This window comes from Sceloporus occidentalis, unplaced genomic scaffold (genome assembly GCF_023333645.1).
Source record: "Sceloporus occidentalis isolate IW3139 unplaced genomic scaffold, rSceOcc1.0.p SCAF_5, whole genome shotgun sequence".
Taxonomy (NCBI): Eukaryota; Metazoa; Chordata; class Lepidosauria; order Squamata; family Phrynosomatidae; genus Sceloporus; species Sceloporus occidentalis.
In genome coordinates, this window is record NW_028316985.1 from 92,129,013 (window position 1) to 92,146,043 (window position 17,031).

At 42.3% G+C, this 17,031-nt stretch overlaps 1 protein-coding gene across 1 annotated transcript; it reads left to right on the plus strand.

Annotated features, from left to right (window-relative positions):
* Window positions 1-1,025: 1,025 nt before the first annotated feature.
* Window positions 1,026-14,044, plus strand: LOC149312492 (Golgi-associated RAB2 interactor protein 1A-like). Its single transcript, XM_089527205.1, has 8 exons — window positions 1,026-1,713; window positions 2,055-2,233; window positions 2,569-2,815; window positions 3,259-3,362; window positions 4,804-4,865; window positions 7,220-7,278; window positions 13,102-13,266; window positions 13,997-14,044. Exons 1-8 carry the CDS (start codon window positions 1,573-1,575, stop codon window positions 14,042-14,044), a joined length of 1,005 nt encoding a protein of 334 aa, XP_089383331.1. The 5' UTR covers window positions 1,026-1,572.
* The last annotated feature ends 2,987 nt before the right edge of the window (window positions 14,045-17,031 follow it).

The window sequence follows — 17,031 nt, forward strand, 5'->3', positions numbered from 1 at the left end:
TATCTGTCAGGAATGCTTTGATGGAGAGTTCCTGCATGGCAGAGTATTGCACTGGATGGCTCTTGCGGTCTCTTCCAACTCTATGATTCTAAAGTGGGAAAAAGCATGAAGTCACGCAACAAACACACATATTTGCAGATAGCTGTGGGGCTCATTGGGGGTTTTCCTGAGAGCTGCGTTCAGCAATGGCTGGGGGACATAGCTGAGAGATTCTCTTCCAGGGTCAGTTTATGGACTGTGGTGAAGGACAAGATGGTGCCCTTCTCTTCCCATGTTCAGAAACCGAGTGGACAAAGAGTTTATTAAGATTTCAATGCTATTGACAGGTCACTTTCTGCCCCAGGACTGTCCCTACCAAGGCACACAACAACAACAATAACAACAAGAAGAAGAAATGCCATACCACACAATGCCTTAGTTGGGACTTTGACTATAGGGACCAGGGTTCGAATCCTGGCTCGGTCATGAAACCCACTGGGAGACCTTGGGCAATAAGTCACACTCTCTCAGCCTCAGAGGATGGCCAAGAAAAGCCTGGGACTGGTCCAAGCTGGAAACTTGCACCACGAAGCTGTAAATAAACCCTAGAAATGTGCATTAAATGAATGTTTTTTTAGCTTCTGCTGGGTAACATCCTACATTTATCTCGACCTTGTCCTCCTTTGGGGGCGAGGACCATCCAGAGATTAGTCCCAGGAAAGATACTCTGCACATGCTCAGAGGGCAGGAGCACTTTCATTCCAGGAGGGGAAGAGGAGGCAGGCTCTCTTAGTCCTCCCTGGGAAAAGGGAGGCGTTAGAGGCGGAGGGTCAAGGAAGGAAGCCGGCAGCGCGGCCTTTTCCAACTCACTCACCGGTTACTCTCAATGAAGGCAAAGGAAAGCCGCCCTGGAGCCTAAAGGTAGAAGGCAACGCCTTTGGGGGAATTTTGGCCCGTTCGGGGACCGTCGCTTTCTGACGGCTTCGCCTTGAGAAGAATTTTGGCCCGGTCGCGGCCCGTCGCTTCCCTAACGACAGCGAGGAAGCGACGGGCTGCAGCCGGGCCAAAATTCTTCTCAAGGCGAAGCCGTCGCGGGGGGGGGGGGTTCTATTCCTGAGCTTCCTAGGCTCATAGCATTTGTCAGTCACACTCTCTCAGCCCCAAAGCATGTGCCAGTCACTCTCAGCCCCAGGGCATGAGCCAGCCACACTCTCTCAGCCTCAGAGCATGTGGCAATCGCTCTCAGCCCCAGAGCATGGGCCAACCACACACTCTCAGCTCCAGGGCATGAGCCAGCCACACTCTCTCAGCCTCAGAGCATGTGGCAATCACTCTCAGCCCCAGAGCATGGGCCAACCACACACTCTCAGCTCCAGGGCATGAGCCAGCCACACTCTCTCAGCCTCAGAGCATGTGGCCAATCACTCTCAGCCCCAGGGCATGGGCCAGCTACACTCTCCCAGCCTCAGAGGATGTCTGGAGTAGCACGTCACCATCGGTCGCGCAGTGTGACATCAGGCTTGCTTTGCTTGAGTCTCTGTGTTGCTCAGCTGTGCCGGAGGCAGACGGGTCCTCATCGTTGTAGTTTACAGTATGGCGACGCGCGCTCCAGCGAGCAACATTGCCGTATGCAAAGAGCTAACTGGGCAGGATGGACCCCTTTGCAAGCTAATCCATTCGCCCCTTTACAATCTCTTTCCTTTTTCTCCCGTGTTTGAGAGTAACTTTACGCAGGTGTGTAGATTTTACTTGAACCTTGCCCCTCTAACCTCTAACTTCTGTAGCCCATCTATAGCCCAACGGAAACACCAAACTGTGGGCAGCTTCTCAAATCAATGCTCCCTTCTGTTCTCCTCTGCTTGTCAACCTGACACTAGGGATCAATCGGGCTTTTACCTGGTCCCACAAAACTGATGTCCAAGGGCCAACCAGTTCAACCCCATTCTGCCATGCAGGAACTTTCAATCTTTCTGGTTCTATGAAGTCAAACTTTGGTTCCTTTCATTTTGTGGCTGGTGTGAGTTAATGACCTTTAACTGGCCTGCCCTTGGCATGTTTGGTTTTTCCCCCAACAGGTCACCAAACAAGGGAAATCAGTGTCCATCACAAATGTCCCCACACATGTGACTTTGGGGGTGACTTCTTCAGAGCCCTCCCTCTCAGTTCCCAATGTCCTATTGATGGCAAAGAGCAAGTGGGCATCTTCAAGGGGCTACAGTGGGACAGCAAGGAAACCAGTCCTCGAATTGACCAGGTATTTGAGCAGTTGGTTGGGGGGGGGGGGCAAACTGTGTTAACAAAATACAAAATGTGCAATTGGGGAAAAAAATTCCAGCCTGCAGACTCCGTGTGCATTTTGGGAAAATGGAAGGGAAACCAATAGCTTACAGAAAGTGAATGGTAACGATCCACTGCAGGAACAATCCAGGATTAGTGCTATGTAATTCTGTGAATTGTAGTTGTGGCACCAGAGCTCTCTGACAGATAAGGCTAAATGTCTCACAAAACTACAGTTCCCAGAATTCCCTAGCACTGATCCAGGGCAGTTACTCATTACTCACTAACTCATCCACTCCTTGCTTAACACAGGATGCTCCCCCTTCAGCACGTACAAATGTCCGTCCATGATGCCAGGCAACGCATTCTGTGTGTTCGTGTGACAGACAAAGCTTTCTATCTACAATTAAATCAACATCACCCAAGGTTCATCTTTAATCATTGGTGCCGTCTGGTAGACATTTTAAACCAAGGCCTTACCACCACTACCGAGGACCCTGCCATTCAACACAGCCTGGCCTCCAGCGACAGCCCTTCTAGGAGCATCTCTTCGCTTGAGGTACATTGGCCCCAAGGCCCAGACCCCTTTCATGCCCCAGTACAATGATCTAAGTCCAGCCCCTACATGCAAGCTTATCCAAGGACCTGCAAACTTAGAAATTAGAAATGACAGATCATTGATAAGAGATGGATGGATTGGAGCTGATTGATGAATGAATGACGATAGCAATACATTTTCATAGGGCCAAGGCTTCGTTACTTGCCTTTGAGGAATTCATTCTAAGCATCCAGTTGGATGCCTGTTTCTGAAGAGAAAAAACTGGGTTATTTTGGAGGGGAGCCCTCCGGATTAAATAACAACAACAACAACAACAACAGAATTTATGTATATCCCGCCTTTCCAGAAGGATCAAGGCAAGTTACAATAGAATACATAAATAATACATAACACATACATAACTAAAATTAAATATCTCCTTACCCCACCTCTTCCTCCTGCAGTGTGCTAAAAACCAGAGCTTCCTGACAAGGGTCAGCAAGAAGATGTCTGGCATCTTCTCCCAAATTTCAGGGAACCGGCCAAAGAAAGAAGAAAAGCAGAAAAGGTATGTGGGCACCTAACAATGGGGTTATGCAAGCAAAATGCCATCATGCTGGTGCCATTAGGCTAGGGTGACCCAATGTCTGTTGGCTCTCCTTTGTGTATTGCAGTAACAAAACCAAAAAATAGGCCCAAACAGAGATGCCAGTGGTCAGCACTGTCCAAGGTGCTTGACCTCAAGAGGAGCAGAGTGCAGAAGCACAATCCATAACGCAGTATTGCAGTATTTGGCAACAATGCATTGACCAACCTGAAATGAGGCACAAATACATTTGCCTTCTTCCAAAGTCTTTGGAGGCTTTTATCTTCCTGTTGCAATATGTATAATGTACTGTACATATAAATGTGTAAGTCTAGAAATTTGACCAAAAAAAAAACAAACCTGAGTCAACTTATCCATGGGTCAATTAAAGTACTTCATTTTAACACACACACATATTTATGGTGAAAAGCAAGAGTTTAATCTGCCCTCAAAGCACTGACCCCCTTCTACTCTCTCATCCATCCAGCCTTCAGCATAGGCACTAATAGTTATGTCTGCTGGAATTTTGTAAGTTCTTTGCATTGATTTTCTTTACTTCATCCTTTACATTCTTCATTACATGTGCTTATGTTTTACCCTTGACTTATCTATGGGTCATATCAAAATCCATAATTTTGGCCCCAAAACGCCCTCAACTTATATATGAGGTCAGCTTATAGCCTGGTGTTCCTCACCATTGACAGCCATATTATTATTTTATAACATCTTAAAGGGACATTTTACCGAACATAAGAGTTGGTTGGGTGTTGGACCGGGATTCCAGGAGACCAGAGTTTGAATCCCCACTTGGCGAAGCCATACTCTCTCAGTCTCAGGGGAAGGCAATGGTGGCAAACCCCCTCTGAAGAAATCTAGTCAAGAAAGCCCTAAGAGAGCCAACCTGTTGTAGGGGTTTGAACAATGGAACAGGGTTTGAATCCTCGCTCGTCCATGAAGATTCACTGGGGAACCTTGGGGAGTCACATACTCTCAAGCCTCTGAGGAAGGCAAAGGCAAACCCCCTCTGAACTAGGAATCTTGCCAAGAAAACTCTGTGATGGGTTCACTTTAGGGTTTTCATAATCTGGAAATGAAGGCACCCAACAACAGCTCAAACAAGACAGCCTCCATTCAAAATCTATCAGGGATACCTTTACTGCACAACCGAAATGCACAATATAATTGTTGCAAGATTTCGAAGCTCTTCATCAGGCAAGATGTTACAAACCAAATGAATTGGAGATGTTAGTCAGATGCCTGCATGCTTTCTTTTTTTGTGAGGTAACTTCCATTGAGTTTTGGGGAAATGAGTCCATTTAGCTTTGTGATGTCCAGCAAGAGATGTTCCATCACAGATCTCCATACTTATAAATCAGTACATCTTCCTGGGTTCAGGTCTTGACCTATATTCCTTCCCCAACAGAAGAATGTCCTTCCAGACAGAGGCAGAGGAAGACATATTCAACCTGACCATTAACCTAAGAAGTAAGTAACATCTCCACCAACCCACCTTTATGACAACCATTGTTGACCTCCAAGTAGCAACAGGAGCCAGTATTGGTTTCTGTGCAGCAACCAACCAAAAACTCAATGCTTTTCATTAAAGCCTTTAGGGACTCATTGCACCCCTTTCTAAGTGTCCATGTGCCTAGTTTTAAACAGATGCTGCTTTTGATTTAATAGGCCTTGTTCAGTTATTTGTGGTTTAACCTGGAAGTGATTTAAATGGTTTATATTCTATGCTAAGAAGCCACGATAAAGGGTGGGCTATTTCCTCCTGGCCTCCAGCACCCCTAGAATCTTGCAAAAATACTTCTCACCAGTCTATCTATGGGGAGACTAAGCAAGGAAGGGTCAATGCTGGAGTGGACGCTGTGCCAGGAAAAGGAATTGGGTTCAAATCCCTCCTTTTCCTATTAGAAGTTACTTTTCATGCAGTGGGGGGTCAGGAAAGGACTTGGAGAGTGGCTCTCCATCACAGTAGATGCTGCTGGGCCATGGAAAATGGTGTTGAGTTCCCTCTTGCAAGAAGGGCCAGAAATATTACTTAATTAATTAATTAAATAGAGGAAATTACTGGGCTTCCCTGGTGCATAAATCACCAATTAGTTTAGGTGTTTAAAAATCTTATCACAATGAGAGGAAGTTTAAGTGCAAATGCTAAAATAGGTGTGATTATCGTTGTACATATTTTGTTTTGTTGTACAAAGCTAATGTAAAGTTATGAAATGTATGGATGGTTAAGAATGTTTTCTGTTTTTGATGTGTGTGTGTGTGTGTGTGTGTGTGTGTGTGTTACTTCTTTACTGAAATATTTTCTTTATTGAAGTATTTATATTATGAAATCTCTGAGTGGACTTCAGTAAAATCAGCACATGCAATTTAAAACGTGAAACATGAAAAATAATTCAGTGCACTTTAAAAAGCATTTTAAACTGTTGAATAATTAAGGTGACTGATATAAAAAGTTTAAAAAGTCCCAAATCCTTTGTGGGTATATAAATCATAACTCACAGAAACTTCCAGATTTTCAACCTGGTATATGTTGAAAATACACTGGACAATTACACTGGTTGGATCCCACTTTAAAATCTTGGGATTTGTAGTTTAGAGAGAACAAATGCTGTTGTTTAGGGGTACAGAATCCTCCCTTTTCCTCTTTAACACACATATGTGTTTCTCTATTTTCTCTTTTTGTGCAGATTTTAAATTGTGCATTAAATGCATGTTAAACTATTTTAACCTTTTAAACAGAACTGTTATTTGTCTTTTAACTGCCATAAAAAATCTGTGGGTTTTTTTTTTTAAAAGCTAAACTTTTATCTTCACATTTTCCAAGCTGCCTTGGATCCCATCCCTTGGGAAAGGCATGGTATATATTGAATAAATAAATAAGGCAAACAAATTTTGAGTAAGCATTGCAATGAGGGTGGGATGAAAGAGTTTGTGCTTTGGGTCCAAGTTAGTCTTTGCAAGTAGAATGAATGAAAAGTTGGCAGCCAGCAAGGTTTCCTCCCTACTTTGCAGGGATGTACAATTGTTCCTCCACATTTGCTTCTTTGACTTTTGAGGATTTGATCAATATGTACTTTCTAGGAATCTCCAGGTCCTCCAGTGTAATCCTGCCAGGTGCTTACCATAGAGTTGTGCTGCAGAACCGAGAAATTCCTAGAGAAAACTCTTCTCTAGGCATTTGTGGGTCCTCCAGCATTATTCTACGATCCACCTCTGGCAAATATTGAGCATAGAGGTGCACTTGAGGACCTGGAGGTTCCTAGAGAAGTGTTCTCTTAGGTAAAAAGAATAGTATTTTTTTTATTTGTGGTTATTCCACATTCACCACACAGCGAATCTGGAGGGACCTCTGTAATTCTTTGCTAATTTCATTCTCAAAGGAAGCAATAAATAATTTTGATATTGTAATTTCCACTGGAAGAAGGCTTTCAGAGGTTTTTTTTTCAAAAAACGGATTGCAATTCAGGACTTGTTCTGAACAAAATCAATGCATGGTATAGTTTTTCTGCAGAAAACTGCATTTTCTGCTCAGGCAACAGAATATTTTGTGCATAAAATAATATTTGTGTACAGAAAATAGTATACACACACAGACACATATATGTCCTATTTCTCTCTCTATGATCTTTCTGGGCAGAAAATGTACAATACAACTGCATGGAAATTTTGTGTTGAATCACCCCCAAAGTGGCAAGATTCTTCTTGGTCCAAGAATTTTCTGGTCAAGGTTTTTGACCAGTTGTTTAAAAATATTTCAGATACTCGCTCTCTCCCTCCTACCTGGCCTGACCCACTTGTGACCACCTGTGTCTTCTACCCCACAGTCAACTTCTACGACATGCCTACCGAGCAGATGTGCCCCTGGACCGTGGGACCCCTGTCAGTAAGTCCTCTGAGAAGAAACAGCATCGACTTGGTGGTGACCAACTCAGACTCTGATCTGCTGGACTGATGGACAGGCAGAGCTAAAGCCTCTGACAACAAAAGCTCCCTCCTGGCTACAGCACAACTACTGACTCAGCAGTCTGGCCACGGCCGGGAGCAAGTAATGTCCAGCAGGCGCTATGGGCCAAACAAGGACGTGTGCCTCCCTCACATCTGTGCTCATAAGAGTGAGTAACATGTAGGTGTCGCTCCTGTCAAAAAATGATTTACAAAAATTATTTAAATTTAAAATTTAAAAAATGGTTTACAGACTGCCCTCCTCATACACCGGACCCCTCCCCCATGTATGGGAGAAAGAGAGTATGTGGAAACCCCATAGAAAATAATGGGCCATATTCAGCTATTGAAAATTATATATAGGAAAGTAATTAAAGGGTATAAATAGTAAAAGTTGAGAAGAGACATGAAAGAGGGGGAAACGGACATTCCAGATAAAAATTAATAATATTAGTAATTTATATAGCAGACTATAAGTCTGATAGTTTGGGGAAAGAAGTTAAATTTAGAATCGGGATAAATCAAAGGAGGTCTCTTTCATGAAAAAATAAAAACAAAAAACCAAGGAGCTTTATCTAATTGAAATAATCAGCAAAAAGGGGGAGGAGAAAGGAATATAGAAGGGAAAACAACATTGAGACAGACAGAACAGATATGGAACTGGCTTAATAGATATCACAGAAGCAACAATCATGGAATTATCCTTGAAGATAATCCTTAAAGGGATAGTGACTTTCACAAATGAAATCTTCTTTTTACTATCTAAAAGTTATGTGGGAAATAGAAACAAGAAGAGGTAGACATATTGAGACAGAAACCAGAAGATGGGAGAATGTAGGTAAAGACTGGAAGGTTTAAGTGTGTTAGAATGGAAGGTTATAGAAAGAAGAAGGTATGGGAAGAGGATTTTAGTAAGAAGGTATGGAGGGAGGAAGGTTTGAGTGAGAGAGAAGGTAAATGAGATTCATGTAATACTGATACTGAATATACTATATAGTATTTAGAAAGCAAAGAAGGGCAATAGTTATGTTCAATATTTGCAACTAAGGAACCATACTCACCCAGTAATTGCTTTCAGTCATGATACACTGTTTGTTATAGGGATGGGATTAAGAATACATTTAGTTGTTCTCTACAGTATTTTGGTATCTATTTTGGTCTCTCTTTGCATCTTCGATGAAACAATGATACTGGAATAACGAAAATGTAGCAATGATACTGTAGTTGATATAATGCTATAGTAGAGATTGTTATGTATATTTCAGTATGATGTGTTTAATAAAATTATTTTTAAAAAATAAAACAATGAGCTGCATGCTCTCAGCAGCACATGCCATTGGCAGAGCAGGTATGCACCCCATTACTTCTGCCGGGGCTTGACTTCTGCTTAAACTCAAAGCCATGGAAGGCAAGCCTGCCTATGAGGAGGGCTGACTGTATGACTTTTTAATGCCTCTCAAATAATGATTTATGACCTGTCATCAAAATGAATTGATGACCTGTCAAACTGATGGACATGTCTCTCCCCTGGAAATGCTTGAGTGGGACATCCTAGCCATGTGACCCACCCTGAAGAATGGGGGGTGGTTTGACCCCCTCCCCCCAGCCCCAGGTGTTCCCATTAGCCCCCTTGAGGCCATTTGACCCCTCTAAGACCATGCCTCATCACCTCCCGACCAATGGTGGCCAATTCTGGGACTCCTCTGGACTGCGTGTCCCAAACTGTCCAATTGTGCTAGGTTTTCCACGTTTTCCAATTGGCCCTGGAGGTCACGTGCCCCCTGGCCAACAGTTTTGTCCCCACGAGAATCTCGTGGCCTGTGCTAGCCAACCGGAAGGCTGGCTGCAGAGAGTTCCATTCTGTAGGAAGATACTGCCATTTTATGCATGCACTGACACGTTCTATAGAGGAGGCAACATGGAGACACCATTTTGAGGGTTCTTCTACTACAAGGAAAATAAAACCAACCGAGATAACATCCTGGCCAAATTATAATTAATCCTCCCATACCATTTAATATTTAATCTAAAAAGGGATCTAAAGAAAAGACACCCAGCAGTATGGATTTCATTGGCTACTCAGACAGAAGAGACAATGATGGAAGAAGGATGGAAGAGTTGACGGAAGGGATTATGGAAGAAGTGATGGAAAAGTTGATGGAAGACGGGATGGAAGAGGGAGATTGCAACCCACCACAAACCTCACTTGTGGAAGAATCTATCTATGTACAGCCCATAAATGTTTCCCCCATTCCTAAGATGTAGATATGTTTCTAAACGTTCTAAAAGTTCCACCAACATGTTTTGCATGTATGCATTCATACTTACATTGGAGGTGAAAATGGCAGGGCATGAGAAAAATTCTGAGTGATATACTCAGAGAAGTATTGAGGGTGATCCGATGGTCAGAAATACTAAAAGATAAGGGACTTCAGGATGGATGGGACTTTCTCAAAAGGGAGATACTGAAGGCACAATTTCAAACAGTTCCTGTGAGAAAGAAAAATGGGAGGTGTCTCAAGAAACCAGGATGGATGACTAAGGAACTGACCTAAGTTTGAAACAGAACAAGTATAAGAAATGGAAAAGTGGGGAAATCACAAAAAGGGAATTCAAAGAAATAGCAGGCATGTGTAGGGGTAAAGTCAGAAAAGCTAAAGCGCAGAATGAACTCAGGCTTGCTAGAGAGGTTAAGAACAATAAAAAGGGCTTTTTTGGATATGTCCGCAGCAAAAGGAAGAAGAAGGAAATGGTAGGGCCACTGCGTGGAGAAGATGGCAAAATGCTAACAGAAGACAGAGAAAAGGCAGAATTCCTCAACACCTTCTTTGCCTCAGCCTTCTCACAAAAGGAAAAGGTTGATCAACCTGAGAACAATGGGCCACAGGATTAGAGGAATTTCAGTACAGAATAAGTAAAGAGACAGTAGAGGAATACCTTGTTAATCTAAATGAATTTAAGTCTCCAGGACCAAATGAACTACATCCAAGGGTATTAAAAGAACTGGCAAATGTAATATCGGAGCCATTGGCAATCATATTTGAGAGCTCCTGGAGAACAGGAGAAGTCCCAGCAGACTGGAGGAGCACAAATGTTATTTCCATCTTCAAAAAGGGTAAAAAAGAGGATCCCAACAATTATCGTCCAGTTAGTCTGACATCAGTTCTAGGAAAGATTCTAGAGCAGATCATTAAACAGAGAGTCTGTGAACATCTAGATGGCAATTCCATAATCACAAAAAGTTAACACGGGTTTCAGAGAAACAAGTCATGCCAGACAAATCTAATCTCTTTCTTTGATAAAATTACTAGCCTGGAAGATGAAGGGAATGCTGTGGATATAGTATATCTTGATTTCAGTAAGGCCTTTGACAAAATTTCCCATGACATTCTTGCAAACAAGCTTGTAAAATGTGGACTAGACAAGGTAACAGTTACATGGATTTGTAATTGGTTGACTGGCTGAATGCAAAGGGTGCTCAACAATGGCACGTTTTCATCCTGGAGAGAAGTGACCAGTGGGATCCCACAGGGTTCTGTCCTGGGGCCAGTACTGTTCAACATCTTTATCAATGACTTGGATGACAGAATTGGGAGCATACTTATCAAATTTGCAGATGACACCAAATTAGGAGGAATAGCTAATACTCCAGAGGACAGGATCAAAATTCAAAATGACCTGATTAGACTTGAAAGCTGGACCATAGCTAACAAAATGAAATTCAACACAGAGAAATGTAAGGTACTGCACTTAGGGCAGAAAAATGAAATGCACAGATATAGGATGGGGGACACCTGGCTGAATGAAACTACATGTGAAAGGGATCTAGGAGTCCAAGTAGATCACAAGTTGAACATGAGTCAACAATGCGATGCGGCAGCTAAAAAGGCCAATGCTATTTTAGGCTGCATCAATAAAAGTATAGTGTCTAGATCAAGGGAAGTAATAGTAAAAGTAAATGCTTGGTGCCTGCATGTTGTTTCATCCACAGAATGCGTCTGAGCATGCATAAAATGGCAGTGTCTCGCTACAGAATAGAGCTCTCTGCAGCCAGGCCTTCCAGTTGACCGGCATGGACCACGTGATTCTCATGGTGACCAAACCATTGGCCAGGGGGCGCGAGACCTCAAGTGCCAATTGGAAAACATTGAGAATCTAGCATGGTTGGACAGTTTGGGACACGCGGTCCAGAGGGGGACCAGAATCGGCAGTCATTGGTCAGGGAGTGGTTAGGCATGGTCCTAGAGGCGTCACATGGCCTCAAGGGGGCTAATTGGAATACCTGGGGCTGAGGGGAGGGGGTCAAACCACACCCCTATTGTTTGGGATGGGTCACATGGCCTGCCTTAGCATTTCCAGTCATCAATCAATCCATTTTGACAGGTTATAAATCATTCTTTGACCAGTCTTAATCATTTTTTGAGAGGCCTCAGCATTTTTTGATAGGATCGATGCCTGCATATTACTAGTGACACTACTTGACAGTGAGACTAGAATAAAAAGAACCCAAGCATAATACATTTACCAATCTGGGCACCAGCTAATATGTTACACAAGATACTTCCTTCATTAGTGCAACAATAAATGCTTTGTTTATCATACATTTAATTGTCTTATTCATTTCCATTTACGTTACTGTATCCCTCTTTCCACCCACATATAAGGTCATTCCTAGCAAACCTATAAAATATTTATCCAATTCATTGCTGACTTACTGTAGTGACCATCTTTTTTTACAAAACTTTCTAAAGGGAAACCACTCTTAATTCACTTTCTCAACATCTCCTTGGTTTAATAACACAGTGAGTCGATCCATCTCTTCCATAGTGCTAAGTTTGAGTAGCCAATTTATAGTTGGTATTTCTTGCTTTTCCCATCTTTAAGCTAGCGAAAGTCTTGCTGCTGTGATCATATATCAGAGGATTCTTTCATACTTCTTTTAATTTAGATGACTGATTTTATCTACAAATTTAGTAGATAAACTTCCAGTTTTAGCTCAGAATTTATATCAAGAATTTCCTGAATAGTTAAGTGAATCTGTTTCCAGAAAATTTTTAGTTTCTGTGTGATTTTAAAGCATTTTTTTATCCAAAAATTGCACAGAAAGCCCTGCAAATGTATTCAACCAGCCCCATACTGAAATAGCCCCCCACCCACACACACATCCCCAGCACCCCAAATGCCCCCCTTTTTGCATCAGATATTCCTAAAAGGGCAACACAGGGTTGGGGATGCAGCCTGCATTAGAGGGGTTGGGGAGGGGGGATTACCTACAGCCCCCATGCATTGCCCATATTGGTTTTTAGTGTATACATAAAAGATAGGGAGGGGTGGCCCATGGGATGGGTGGGCATAAATAAAAGCATAAATAAATAAATAAATCCTGATAAAAATGGGGACATATTTGACCCTAGTGGGTATGGGGGCCAATTTCCCCATACCCGCCCACCCAAACTCTTTAATCTTCTGAGTGTCCTGGGGGAGGGGGCTAAAAAGACCCCCAGACTCCTCAAACATGCCATCTCTGCTACCCAGGGCCAGAGGAAGCACAGCTCAGCCCAAATCCTGGCATGAGGCCACTCACTGGCTTGCCAATGGAAATACAAGATGCCAGTAAGTCTGGGAGTAATGGAGTTATTAGTTGAAAAGGTAGCTTCTATATTTGGCATAAAGCTACTGTTTCTACATACTTGTTTTAAGCTGTTAAAAACAGTGGTATTAACAGAAGTAAACATCACTTAAGCAAATGTTTCTTCTCTGGCAGAAAATGGACAAGAATAAGGATGGTGTAGTTACCATAGATGAATTTATTGAAAGCTGTCAAAAAATGAGTAACTGGTCTCAAAAATATAGAAATAAATATTTCCCAATCTGTCCTGCACTTCAGAAAACACATACTTCACAGAAATATGAACAAGGATCTGGCAGTGTAAGACTACATCTCAAAGTTACACAACAAACACCAAGGCCTTGAGCTCAACAGTTGTTTAGCCTACTCCAAGGCAAAAGGGAGAGAGGGAACTCTGCGTCCTTGCGGAATGAGAACCTCTGAGAAAGTGCGACTGCCTACATTCTTATTTTTTGGCTAGCATAGGGCCTGAACACGATTCTAGCCAAAGAGACAGAAGGAAGCTATAGACCACCTTAGTCTAATCCATGGCCCAGTGTAGGAAATCTAGCAAAACTGTAGCACAACCTCTACCTAAATGTGACCCACTCCCCCACCCCACTTTATAAAGTAATATTTGCTGCCAGCTGACATTCCCACCTCTTGTGCAAGCAGTGTTTGACGCAAGGAGAACTGAGTCAGGGACCCGGCTTCTACCTGTTGCACTGGAGATCACTCACAGGAGGGTGGTGGAAATATCAGTCAATTGCTTCTCAAGTAACAGGGGAATTCACTTCCATCAATCTCAGTGGCTGCTTCTTGGAAAGTGAAGATTTGGGAGGTTGGACCAGGATTCTTTGCACAGCTCTAATTAATCATGGTGCTTAGTCATATGTATCTCCCAAACAGGATTCTTTCTATCCTGATAATGAGATTATATTGGCTACATTGTTACTTACTGTCTAATTATTTTCTTATTATTTACTTATGATTTTTTATTTTCAGATTTTAAGTCTTTCTTGGATAATGAGACGATGTATTTTTCTTACAGGATGAAAACGTAATGCGTTCCATGCAGCTCTTTGAAAATGTTATTTAATCTCTTGCCGTTCTCTCTTCAATTAATGGACAATATGAACAATTCTGCAGCAACAAATCCATAAAGCTGTTGCCACGTTTACCATAAAACAGGATTGCTCAGCTTTACACTGAGATGTGTATAACACAAATTAGCTTTGTCTAATTAAAGCCTTCCTAACTGAGATTGTATTTTTCAATAGTTGAGGTAAAACAGTCCTGTTAAACAATGCTCTTGTAGTTCTTCAAACCTCATTTAAATCCAGAGAACAATCCAAAGAAAACAACAGTATGAAAACTGCATTACTGCCATCCCAGCCATGATGGAAAAGGTACAGGAAAGATGGAAATGGGTAGGAGTTTGACTTTCTAAAATATAAAACTGATCTAATTTCATACTCCCATTTGTATGAACACTGTCCTCACTCAGGTGTCAGTTAAAGGTTATTTACAGGTTGGGCACAATTATCCCATTCATGGAGGCATACTAGAGTGTTTTTTCCATCTGCCCCATTCCTGTACATTAGCATCACTGGTTTATGGGAAGTCTTATCAGAACTCAGGTTGCCCTCTCTGGAGCTATTGGTTCTGGATTGAAGAGACAGTTGGATAGACATAGATTGAGCAAGTCATAATTTATCACATAGAGATTATGATCAAATGAGCACATGTAGGCATGCCTGTGTGTCATGGGAGAGGCAGGTGACCTCATTATGCTGTATGGTGAAAAATGTAGAACATGACCCTATACAAGCATTACTATAAATGTAATTTCATCCTTATGCTGAAAATGGAGGACATTTTGACATTCCTCCTGGACAGAAGGTTGAAATGTATGTAGGATGTGTCCTCAAACGGAGGATGTCTGGTCACCCTGACATCAGCTCTAGAACTGGGCCATAGAATTGGGCTGGAGGACATACAAAAAGCTAGAAAAGCGTTTTTCTCTAGGAATCTCTAGGTCCTCCAGCATGGCTCAATGATCAACTTCCAGCAGAGTCATGCTGGAGGACCTAGAGCAGTGATGGTGAACCTTTTAGGGTCCGAGTGCCCAAATTGCAACCCAAAACCCACTTATTTATTGCAAGGTGCCATGTCCCTCTGGCTTTCTAGTAACAAACTCTGGCAAACTCTGTGCTGGGGCGATGGCACATGCGACCACATAGAAGGCTCTGAGTGCCACCTCTGGCATGCGTGCCATAGGTTTGCTATCACTGACCTAGAGATTCATAGAGAGAGCATATCAATTAAAGCCGCAAATAATCAAAGCCGCAAAAGTCAAAGCCGCAAATGTGGAGGACTGACTACTTTGCATCCTGTCCTCCTTTCAAACTGCAGACACCCCCCCCCCCCTTTAAATCAACAAATCAACAGGACTCCAAAAGTTCTACAATCCAAATGGTTTGTGTCCAAAGAGATTTGATGTACCTTCTGGCTTGTGTGTCTCCATATCTAGGGACTGGCTCATTCATCAGGGAGATTGGGAGAGAGCAAGATGTACAGTAGAAGCCGATTTAAAATAAAATAAGGACTTGGAAAAAATAGTTTTGGAGATTACAACTTCCAGAATCCCCCAGCGATCATAGCCATGTGCTGCCTCCACAACTCTTGGGGTAGAATCTGAAAAAAAGTAAGCTTTTCAGGCTGTGACTGAAACCAATTTAAGATTAATTTGTGAGGCTTTAGCATACTTTTAAAAAGAAAGGGGAACAAACCAACCCTAATGCCTTAGCTTTTTCTTCAGTTTTATATTTTGTCCACTTGATGGTGGTGCTGATACACTGTTGGTCTCCTTTCTCCTGCTGTTCAATCATTATTCAGTTGCTGCTGTCAGGATAGTGATTTTCAAAAGGGGGAAAAAGACTTTAAATTTTAATTTTCATATTGGAAGTACAAAGTGGCCAAAGGAGAGAAGGCGCTTGCAGTTCAGATGCCCTGTTTCCTTAGCTCATTTTTTAACTCATTTTATTCCTGCTCAAAAAAGGCAATAGAATATTAAGATTATAAATCAAAGAACTGTAATCCTTTCTCTTTCTCTATTTATATATATAAAGAACAACCTGGAAATGTAATTGTTTAGACTACAACTCCTAGTATCCTCCAGGCAGTAACCATGCCAGTTGTGGGATTTTGAGATACGTATGTAATCCCAAAAGGTAAAATCTCCAAGCTTTAGAAAAATGTGAAGAATTTAATAAATGTTTCTTCTTGTTGACAGGCAAATGTACACTCATATATTCTTTGGAATATATATCTATTGCTCATGCTTCCAAGCAGGGAGAAAACCCAGGAATCTTTTAACGGGTGAGTTGTGCATGTATTTGACCCAAATGCTTATGTAATACTGATTATTTACAAGTGGTGGATGAGGAACGAAGCATATGTAGGCTTCTACCCCATGTATTAATCAGGTAACACATATATTTCAGATCAAGTTCATCCATTCTGTGACACAGAGCAAGTGCACACATTTTACCTAGCCCAAATGTCCTTGTTTCTACTTTCTCAGACCTTCCTACAATGATCAGAAGGTCTGAAGAGGGCATCTTATGTGCAGCTGAAACATAACAGTCTGCTTGTGCTTTAAGATCTTCTGGGTAGGTTCTTCTTTTTGTCCCACAACACTCATACATCTATTGACAACACAGTGGAGTATGGGAGATGGCAATGTGAAGTTGAAGGCTTCCATGGCCGGCATCCATAGTTTTTTGTGGGTTTTTCAGGCTATATGGCCATGTTCTAGAAGAGTTTATTCCTGATGTTTTGCCAGCATCTGTGGCTGGCATCTTCAGAGAATGCTGGCATGGAAGAGAGTGGAGTATATTGCCAGATGCTGATGAAACGTCAGGAATAAACCCTTCTACAACAAGGCCACATAGTCTGAAAAACCCACAAAAAACTGGGAGGTGGCCTACAGGAGCTTATAGTCTTTGGGAATCCCTTCCCAGATATGCTACTCTGGCACCCCCCTCGCTGTCTTTCTGTAGACAGGTGGAGGAGACCTTGTTT